This window comes from Vigna angularis, chromosome 6, assembly GCF_016808095.1.
Source record: "Vigna angularis cultivar LongXiaoDou No.4 chromosome 6, ASM1680809v1, whole genome shotgun sequence".
Taxonomy (NCBI): Eukaryota; Viridiplantae; Streptophyta; class Magnoliopsida; order Fabales; family Fabaceae; genus Vigna; species Vigna angularis.
Genome location: NC_068975.1, coordinates 5,049,780 through 5,060,718, shown reverse-complemented (window position 1 = coordinate 5,060,718; position 10,939 = coordinate 5,049,780). Strand labels below are relative to the sequence as shown.

Sequence of the window (10,939 nt, the reverse complement as noted above, 5' to 3'; positions counted from 1 at the left end):
CAAAGTGTCGTTTTTTTTCTTTGAAAATTTAATGTTTCGTATTTTCTATGCACAAAAAATATCCTTTTTACGTATTTTCTTACCAAACAAAAGAACTGAAAAACAGTATTTTCTGTCTATCTCTCTTTTTTTTTGTCCCTCTATATTTACGTTTCATTCTATGACATTTGTAAACAAACAACATAGGAATAGAATCTACTATAAATCAACAACAATAATTCTAAAATGTAGTTGCAAATATCACTTAACAATGTAACAAGATATAATACATATCTCATTAATTGGACCAATACATCTTTACCCTGAATTAAAACATACCTGAAGGAAGTATTTTAATAAATGACTAATGATTATGTATGTAATGAAATATTACAATAGAATACGTTTTCTGTCTTTATAAAATTATATATATATATATATATATATATATATATATATATATATATATTAATCATAGACTTTATTCTAAACTATTATATTATATATTGTATATTTAAAATTTTACGATGTTAAAATATACTTTACTCAAATAAAAAAAAGAATGTTTATTTTATATGAAAGGTATGACCCCAAAGCTAAGCAAATTTCATTTATACCCTAAGATTCATGAGTTTCTAAGAACTAGCTCCACAGTCCCAAAGGCGAAATCCCTGTTTTGTCCAAACCCCAAATAAAGACCAAAGACCTCTTTCGTTCTCTTTTCTCTGGAACAAGCTCTTCTGGTGTTGATCTCGTTTTCTCAAATACACTACTCTTTCTCCCTCTCCACTCTCTCTCTCTTTCTCTTTCTCTCTAACGATAACCCTCGCAGGTTCCAATTCACCATGACCGTGATGATGCCAGCACCCATTGATGTACGCGTTCGTTCCCTAACCTTAAACGCACACACACACACATACACACTCTCTGCGCGCATCGTTTCGCTCCTATTTATTCACAATATTAACTCGCGTGTTGTGCTTATCTTCAAACGATTCTTCGCCCAACGGCGAGTCGTGTTATTCAATTTGGTTTTCTCCACTTCCGAGTGGTGCACTGACGGGGGTTTCGCTTTCGTTTTTTCTTTTTCTGTTTTGTCGTTGTTTTGATCTGAGCGAGTGAGCGTTTTGCGCAATTTCGCGATTTGTAGTGCAGTTTGGGGGTTTCGATTTTAGGGCTTTGCCTTTACGGTTGGGGGTTCGGTGTGCGTTACGGTGGATCCGAACTTGGGTGACGTGGTTGGTTTTGGTTTTTGTTTTGTGCAGCAGCAAGAGGACGAGGAGGTGCTCGTGCCGCACACGGATTTGCCTGAGAACAATCACCAACCTATGGAAGGTAGTTCTCGTTTCGTGTTCTCGCGATTTCTTTGATCTGGGCTTAGTTTTTTTGTTTTTAATTTTGGGTGAAGGAGCTGGTTTTTTTTCAGCGTCGTTAGCTTCTGTGTGATTTAATTGAATTGTTTTGGAGATTCGGGAAAATGGTTTATGCATTCCTGCTTGGAGAGAGAGTGGGAGAGATGAGTGATTTTTTTTTAAGGATTTTAGGTTGGGCTAGTTTTTCGTTTTTAAAGTGAAGGACATTCATTAGCGAGTCTATGCTTTGGGATTTGATTGTTTTTTTTAATAAGAAACGTTTTTCAGTTGAAGTTTCAGAACGGAAGATAATTTGCATCCAATCATTGGTTGATTTGTATTTGAAAGTTGTGCGGTTTCGATTCAATTGTTTATTATGTAATTAATTAGGTAACTTCATTTTACTTGTATTCCTGGTTTGCTATTGGAGGGTCTGGTTCGGTTAGGGTCACACTTTTTTATTTTTTTGGGGGCTAATTTATGGTTTCAGCTTATTCCAGATTTGATAGGTGATTGTTCCTTTTTTTTTGTTTCTTTGGTGATCGTTAGTTGTAGCTCAACCTGAAACTGCCAATACTGTGGAGAGTCAGCCTGTTGAGGATCCTCCATCGTCTAGATTCACTTGGAGAATTGACAACTTTTCGAGGCTGAATACCAAGAAGCTCTATTCGGAAATATTTGTTGTTGGTGGCTATAAATGGTATTTTTCTGAGATTTACTAAACTGGTTAATAATTGTCAATTTTCTTGAATTTGATCTTGCATGTATACTTGTTTCTAGTGATTATCACTTTCAAACTTGGTTTTTTTCCTTCACAGGCGTGTGCTTATTTTCCCAAAAGGAAACAATGTGGACTATTTGTCCATGTATTTGGATGTTGCAGATTCAGCTAGTTTGCCCTATGGTTGGAGTAGATATGCACAGTTTAGCTTGGCAGTTGTTAATCAAATCCATAATAAATATTCTGTGAGAAAAGGTAGTTCCTGCAGTTTGATCTTTACACTTTTACAAGATGACATAGATTAGCCATGGGTGTAGAATAGGAAAGAGCATTGCTGGAATTAAAGCTATAGAATTTTGATAGGTTTTTATTGCAAGTAGTGGATGGAAGAGCATCTGATATCTCCTTGCATAAAAATATTTTTATAATTAGTCAATTAGTTATACATCATTTTCTGATAAATCCTGTGACGTTTGCTCATTCCATAGTTTATTTTTTGTTTCATAGTTAATTTTCTGTATCTTACCGTTTGGATAGTGGAGCTTTGGAATATGGTGGGGTTATTGTTAGCAGATGTTTAAATTCATCATATACATATGACATGGTTCATATCGTGGTTAACCTTTAGTTCCTCCCTCTTGCACCTTGTTTAAAATTTGGTGGAGAATGAGATTGAGTTCTATAGTTTATGGTGTTACTTGTTTCAATTAGTTTGTCAAAAGTGGAATTGAAAATGCACAGGCTTTTTGATTTATTGTAGCTTGTTGTAACTCAATTTTACTTAAACTATGCAGACACACAACATCAATTTAATGCACGTGAAAGTGATTGGGGTTTCACGTCCTTTATGCCTCTTGGTGAATTGTATGATCCTAGTAGAGGGTATCTTGTGAATGATACTCTTATAGTTGAAGCCGAGGTTCTTGTTCGTAGGATTGTTGATTACTGGACTTATGATTCAAAGAAGGAGACTGGCTATGTTGGGCTTAAGAACCAAGGAGCTACCTGTTATATGAATTCTCTACTCCAAACCTTGTACCATATTCCTTATTTTAGAAAGGTTAGAACAGTTTATCATATTTTTGTTTTGCTTGAAATTCAATTATCTGTTGGAAAGCAATAAGAAGTTGGTTCGTGAATATAACATTTCAGGCTGTGTACCATATGCCAACAACTGAAAATGATATGCCCTCTGGTAGCATCCCTTTGGCTTTACAAAGTTTATTCTACAAGCTTCAATACAGTGACACCAGTGTTGCGACGAAGGAGCTGACAAAGTCTTTTGGTTGGGATACATATGATTCTTTCATGCAGCATGATGTTCAAGAACTAAATCGGGTTCTCTGTGAAAAACTTGAAGACAAAATGAAGGTATGACAATAACTTTGGTTAATTTTCTTCTTGATGAGGGACCATATCTAATGGTTATTTTATGTTATTTGTCTCCAGGGAACTGTTGTTGAGGGAACCATACAAAAGTTATTTGAAGGGCACCATATGAATTACATAGAATGCATCAATGTAGACTACAAATCAACTAGAAAAGAGTCATTTTATGGTAATTCCTTGGGCATTTTGAATCCAATAATGTGTTTAGTTCTTGGTGTATAATTCTGATTTAGTTTTAAATATGCATGTTAGACCTTCAGCTTGACGTCAAAGGTTGTCGTGATGTTTATGCTTCCTTTGATAAGTATGTTGAAGTTGAAAGCCTTGAGGGGGATAACAAATATCATGCTGAACAGTATGGTTTGCAGGTTAGTTGCTATTCATAAATGCCTCAGCCACATATAATAAACTATTAGAGTCATTTGGAGAAGTTAACCTTGTCTTTCAAAGGAGTTTTGTATTTTTGTTTAATTCTGTTTTAGATATTATTATTCCAATGTCTTTTAAGAACCATTTCCATTCTAAATTTAGAAGTATTGAGGGCTTTTTGGATCACTTTAGTCTTCTGCATTAATGTTGTCTGGGTCAGATGTTGGGTACATTTTTGAAACTGTGATGCATCATCCTGAATATTATCTGGGGGAGTGCAAGAATCAGTAAATTGACAGTTATATAGATTTGCATGGTGCTAGTGTAAAATTTTGAAAAATTCCAAACTGTTCTTAGAAAAGTTGAAAGCAAAGTTACTGATTACAGTTTCCATGCCGAGTGACAAGGTAGTAGAATTCTAGATAATATGAAGAAAGATAAACTCTTTCTATTCTTTAAAGGATGATTCTGCATCATCTGATCGGGCAGTTTATATACTAGCTGTATTGGTGTACAAAGCAAGCTTACAACAATAACCGACTTTTATTACATAAATCTATTACATAATAAAGATATATATAGCTAACTAACTGAAGGTTTTCTACATTAGCTGACAAATTTGACACTCAACAATACTCTGACGTAAGGAAGCTTTGCTTCTATGCTCTTTTCACATTCCGTGGTTATATTTTAGCTTTTATGTTTGGTGGATGTTATCCGTAATCTTCTGCAATCTCTCTTCCCCCCTTTGCCTTTCTATCAAAAGCCAAGTATTCATAGCAAATTATTTGCTTATTGGGGTAATAAGCCAGTGACAGCTTCACATTGTTTTTGTCTGTTATTCATCATTTGCTCCAGTGAATTCTGTATTTTGATGTTTTACAGCCATCTAAATTAGCAAGTGAGTTTGATATTCTATGAAGAGTGTGCTAAGGCATGAGGCTCTCACTTAGTGGGATTTGAGTAGGGTTGATGTACCCTCTCCTCACAAAAGGGTGGGTCTAGGATGGGCTTAGCTCACCTGTCCCTGTCCTCACATAAGGCAAGGTGAGACAGGGTAGGTGGTGTTCATGTTTAGAGGAGACGGACCTAAAAGTTTAGTAATCATCTCTATCTCTGTCTCCGTTGGGTTTTCTCCAGATAGGGTAAATCCATTGGGAACTGGTCACAATTTTTGACCATTTTATTTACACATACATTCAAGATGAATTATATTAATGTTATTTATATTTTAATTCAAACAATACCAAAAAAGAATAAGTTAAAAATAATTTAAAATAGAAGTTAATAATTATATTATATATTTAGTTAAATGTACTAATTTTAAGTTTGTTATTTAATTATTTTATATTTAAAAATGATTTAACTACTAAAATAGTTAGTGGTTATTTTTAGAACCATATGATCATATATATATATATATATAAAATATAGTATGCTGTGTTGTAAAAATTACATATAGAACAGGTATCAAGGCAGGTTGGCAAAGTGGGTATTCCTAGTCAAAGTCAGGATAGGTTTGGGTTGGGGGTTCATGGTTGTTTGCCATCCTTCTCACTACATAATCCTAACCCTGTTAGAGGAGAGGCTGTTTCCAGGATTTTATTCAATGACTCCTGATTACTAGACATCTTGTTCCAAGTTATTTATGATATATGCTTGACTGATTGAATTGTGCTATTCAATAGATCAAGCGATTTATGATATTTTCTTGAACATGTCTTCTATTTGCTGGTTTACTCTCAAATTGCGCTACAACCATAGTGATCAATCCACACTGGATACTGAGCTGATTATATCTTAAAATTTACAATGGACACATCGTGAAGACTCAAATAACTCTATGAAACACAGGATGCAGCAATGTGTAACTGTGAAACAGGAGTCTGAGCTTCTTATCTTAAACTGAGGCTGGTGCTTGTGAAACAAATGCTAATTTCTAAACACAGGCTGTTATTTTATACTACTAGATGAAGTTGAAAGTAGAACTAAGCAAAAAGCTGTGGCAATGAAGACTGCAGCAACAGAAAAAGACATGGATACCGTACCCATTGGCAGATGATACCCAAACTATTGGATATTGGGATGACACTGTATGTGTGAATACAAGTCAAACTAAAATAAAATATAAGCAATATGACAACATATCTGGATTGAGAGTCAAAATTTACTTATTTGTCTTTTCAAAATGACATGTTATACTTTGGATTAAAAGAAGAAGCATCATTGTAAAATGCAAGTACATCGTCTCCTTACTAATATATTCCAGTATGTCATTATAGCCTGTATACTGGGTATGTGACAGTACATTTAGAAACTTCTGTACCTCTACCGTCTGTTATAGTTAGTTATAACTTAACTGACAACCTTTTGTTGGTTTCAAATTCTGTTTCCACTTGAAGAGCAAGCATCATCAGATTTTTATAAACAGATTATAAGAAGGTTTGGATGTATCCAATATTATTTTATCATATTTTAGACTATTTTGTATTATCCATTAGGCTTGTTTTTCTCTATTTCCTCATTAACCCTTAGTATTGGTTATATATTTCCTTATCCTATGATTTGTTTCTTAGTTAGAATTATGATTGATATTGTTGTATTTAGAGGTGATAAAAATCAGAGTTATTGTGCTCTGCTGATGCTTTTTTCATATATATAGAAAAAGAGAAGAGTACGATACAAGGAATAACTATAGCCAACTCGATCCTTAGGATAAGTACATAGACCAAAAAAGCAGTTTTTTGAAAGCTGTACAATAAAATAATGATCACAATTTGAACATTTCTCTTCGGGCTAGAGCGTAAAAGTTGTATGCATCAAACTTGGAACATATAAACTGAATTCTAGGCTCTCTCAAAGACTTGGAATGTTTTCAAACTGATCACTAGGCACTGTTTTACCTCTCATTGATGTGTGTTTGTGTGTATATTTACACACACACATATATATATGTATGTATATTTATATTTGTTACAAAATGATTTGAGGCTCTTACCTTAAGCCCTAACCCAAAAGCTGGGTACAAACAAAAGAAATAACAGTAATAATAATAATAATAATAATAATAATGACTAAATAACGTTATATTTCAATACTCCTCCTCAAGCTGAGTATATATAGATCATATGCATCAAGTGTGAAATATAAATTGAATCCTAGGTTCTTCTAGAGACTTAGTTGAGTGTTTACGGGTTATTTATTAGAGTTGACAAACTGAATAATAAGATCCTTGGATAACAACTTCTCTCTAACAAAATGATAACCAATCTCTATATGTTTAGTTCTCTCATGATACACCAAATTGCAGCTGCAACATCATCTGTTTATTTTTCACAACATTTCAACTCTTAAAGGAGCTATTTAATCCACCCAAGTTCACAAGTAGCTAGGGCTATACTGCATTATATTGGGCAAAAATACTTCGTTTCTTATTTGTTTAAAGTATAAGGTTTCCTCCTATGAATGCCCAACTTGTATCACAATACCCTTAGACTTTTTCCCTTGTTTTCATACAATAATCCTTGTCCTAGGTTCACTTACATGTTTGAGAATGTGAAACACAATAGTATAGTGATCAATGTGAGGGTTCTGCATAAATTGACTCACAAAACCCATTGGATAAGAAAGATTACGTCTTGTTATAGTGAGATAATTGAGTTTTCTCCACAACCTTCCATATCTCTTTGGGTTTGAGAAAAGTTCACTTTGGTATTACCGAATTGTATATGTTCTGAATGTATTGTGTGTCTAATGCAAACCACACAATATGTATAACAACACCTAATAATTAGGAATCAATCATCTTAATTTCCTAGATTATGTAACAGTTAATTTCGTACAAATCTGTAACAATTGATTAAATTCTAACACTGCCCCTTAAGCTGGAATATATATGTCATATGCACCAAGCTTGTTACAAATGTTCTCAATCCGGTGGCCTCTAAGGGACTTGGTGAATATGTTAACCAACTGATTGCTAGAGGTGACAAAATTAGTAGTAATTTCTCCAGAGAGCACCTTTTCTCTAACAAAGTGATAATCAATTTCAATGTGTTCACTTCTTTCATGGAAGATCAGGTTTGATAAAATGAGAATTGTGGCTTGGTTGTCACAAATAAGCTATGTTTCATGGATGTCTCATTTTTAGTTGTAGTAGTAGGTTCCTAAGCCACATAAGCTCACAAGTGGTTATTGCCGTAGCATGATGTTATGCTTCTGCACTAGATTTGACAACTATATTTTTCTTCTTGCTTATCCATGTGATAAGGTTTCCTCTGATAAGAACACAATACCAAAAGTGGATCTTCTATCTAATGGTGATCCTGCCCAATCCGCATCAGAGTAACAAGTGATCTTAGTACTGCCTTTCTCTTCATACAATAATCCTCATTTTAGAGCATTTTTAATGTATTGAAGAATACATGTCACAACATCCCAATGGCTATCACAAGGAGCATTTAGAAATTGGTTTACTACACTAACCGCGTAAGTGATGTCGGGTCTAGTGGTGAGATAGTTAAGTGTGCCTACCAGGCGATGATATCTTTCCAGGTCTTTTAATGGCTCCCCCTGATTGTTGAAGCTTACAAATAAGACAAGAATTGCCGTGAGCAAGAAAACCATGGGGTTGATCCATATAAACTTCTTGCAATTCTCCATGTTGTTGAAATGTATTATGCATATGTTACTGTGTAGCTACTGTGTAGCCCAACTTTGATGGTTGGGATTAATTCCCACCTACTACATACTCTATTTATAGAGTATCACACATTGTAATATATTATCTAAGAAATAAAAACTACTTATGTAGTTATTTAACATGGTATCAAGAGCGGGACAAAATCTGGCTTCTGTCATCTCCGTCACCACCGCCGCCGTCGCCGCCGCCGTCACCGCCGCCGTCGCCACCGCCGCCGTCGCCACCGCCGCCGTCGCCACCGCCGCTGTCCACCGTCGCCTTTCCTCCGGCGAAGTCAAGGGTTAGGTTCGCCCTGAGAAGCGCGACCCAACCCTGGTGGTCGCCGTCTCATTCGTCGCCGCACGCTCCCACACGCGCCACCTTTCTCCGGCGAGTCTCAGGCGCGTGCATCTCACGCGCCACCCTCCCGGTGTCAGAGCGACACCGCGTCTCCACCAGTCGTCTCGCCTGAGCTCCCTGAGCGTGTTTAGGCACTGCGTTTTGTGTTCTGGTGTTTTTGTTCAAGACCTAGGGTTTTTCTCCCTAAAGTTATTTGTCTCTGTTTCAGTTTTTTTTTCAGATCTGGAATGGCTTCTTCTGGAATTAATTCTTCCTTCTCTGCAACTCCTATCATTACATCTGCAAAGTTGAATTGGAAAAATTATTTGTCATGGTCTTCTGCGGTGGAATTATGGTTTCTTGGTCAAGGACACCATAATCACCTTGAACAAGATGCATCTATGGTCTCGGAGGAAGAAAAACCCCAATGGCAGAAACTAGACTTCCAGTTATGTGCTGTGTTGTGGCAATCGGTTGAACAAGAAGTTCTAGATATAATGAGACCTTACAAGACTTGTTTCTCTTTTTGGAAAAGAGCTCAAGATATTTTTGCTAATGATATACAAAGACTTTTTGATGCAACCGAAAAAGTATCCTCTCTCAAACAAGTCAATCACGATATGATTTCTCATATAGCAAAGGCTAGAGCTGCAGTAGAAGAATTAAAAACATTCTTCGTAGCTGATTCATTAGAAAGTATTAACAAAAGACTTGACAAGTATTACATGGTCTTAATCCTTAGAAGTTTGCACTCTGATTTTGATCATGTCCGTGATCAAGTTTTAGCAGGAGATCAAATCCCGTCAATGGATAATTTGGTTACTCGACTCCTTCGAGTACCTACTTTAGTGAAAGAAGGGAATTCAACTGATGTTATTGAAACTGCAGCAATGGTAGTTCCACAAGGAAGAGGAAGAGGTAGGAGTACTCGAGGAGGTCGTGGAGGTCGAAGTGGGCGTGTGCAATGCTCATACTGTAAGAAAATTGGCCACACCCAGGAAAGATGTTATTCTTTACATGGTTTTCCTGATAAAACTGTGCAGGTGTTTAGATCTGATATTCCAGAATCTAAAATTTCCGACGAAGAATATCGAGAATTTTTAAGGTACAAATCTGAAAAATCTACCAATCTTGATCAATCATCAACGACATGCATTTCTCAAACTACAGAAAGTCAAAATTCATGGATACTTGATTCAGGTGCTTCAGATCATCTCTCTGGTAACCTCCCTTCATTTTACTCCATTTCCTCTCAAAAAATTCCTAATTTAATTACTGTTGCCAATGGATCCAAAGTAGCATCTCAAGGAATTGGCAAAGTTTCATTATCTCCTTCCTTAAATTTAAATTCTGTTTTGTACATTCCTCATTGTCCTTATAATTTAATCTCTTTAAGTCAATTGACTCGTTCACTAAATTGTTCCGTAACTTTTACTGCAAATTCCTTTGTTATACAGGAACATGGAACGGGACGTCTGATTGGGGAAGGACGTGAGTCACGGGGACTTTATTATCTAAAGCCTAGTTCATCTGTTTCCTGTCTTTCAACTTTATCTCCTAAACTTTTGCATGATCGTTTAGGTCACCCAAGTTTGTCTAAATTAAAAATGATGGTTCCAAATCTTAAAAACATTAGTGTCTTAGATTGTGAGTCTTGTCAGTTAGGGAAACATGTTCGATCTTCCTATCCAAAGACATCTGAGACACGATGTAATTCTGCTTTTTCCACTATTCACTCTGATATTTGGGGACCAAGTCGTGTTACTTCCTTTGGTTTTAACTATTTTGTTACCTTTATTGATGAGTTCTCTAGATGTACCTGGGTTTATCTAATGAAAGAGAGATCTGAACTTTTAGACATATTTATGTCCTTTTTTAATGAAATTCAGAACCAATTTGGAAAGACAATTAAAATTCTCAGGAGTGATAATGCCAAAGAATATTTTTCTAGTAAACTCTCATCCTTTTTATCATCTAAAGGAATCTTACATAGGTCAACATGTCCTCATACTCCACAACAAAATGGTATAGCTGAAAGAAAGAATAGACATCTCATTGAAACTGCACGTTCCCTGATGTTAAATACTAATGTTCCTATTCATCATTGGG

At 35.6% G+C, this 10,939-nt stretch overlaps 1 protein-coding gene across 2 annotated transcripts in view; it reads left to right on the top strand.

Moving 5' to 3' along the window:
- The first annotated feature begins 651 nt into the window (after window positions 1–651).
- LOC108342456 (ubiquitin C-terminal hydrolase 12) overlaps window positions 652–10,939 on the top strand; it is a 57,558-nt gene continuing 47,270 nt past the window's right edge. Inside the window, exons 1-8 of one of the 2 annotated variants that reach the window (XM_017580239.2) lie at window positions 652–854; window positions 1,248–1,314; window positions 1,881–2,031; window positions 2,150–2,307; window positions 2,847–3,112; window positions 3,205–3,423; window positions 3,502–3,610; window positions 3,694–3,809. In XM_017580239.2, coding sequence (XP_017435728.1) covers window positions 825–854; window positions 1,248–1,314; window positions 1,881–2,031; window positions 2,150–2,307; window positions 2,847–3,112; window positions 3,205–3,423; window positions 3,502–3,610; window positions 3,694–3,809 — 1,116 coding nt within the window. In that variant the 5' untranslated portion in view covers window positions 652–824. Of the gene's footprint in view, window positions 855–1,244; window positions 1,315–1,880; window positions 2,032–2,149; window positions 2,308–2,846; window positions 3,113–3,204; window positions 3,424–3,501; window positions 3,611–3,693; window positions 3,810–10,939 lie in introns of both variants that reach the window. The other variant, XM_017580238.2, reaches the window with a different exon arrangement.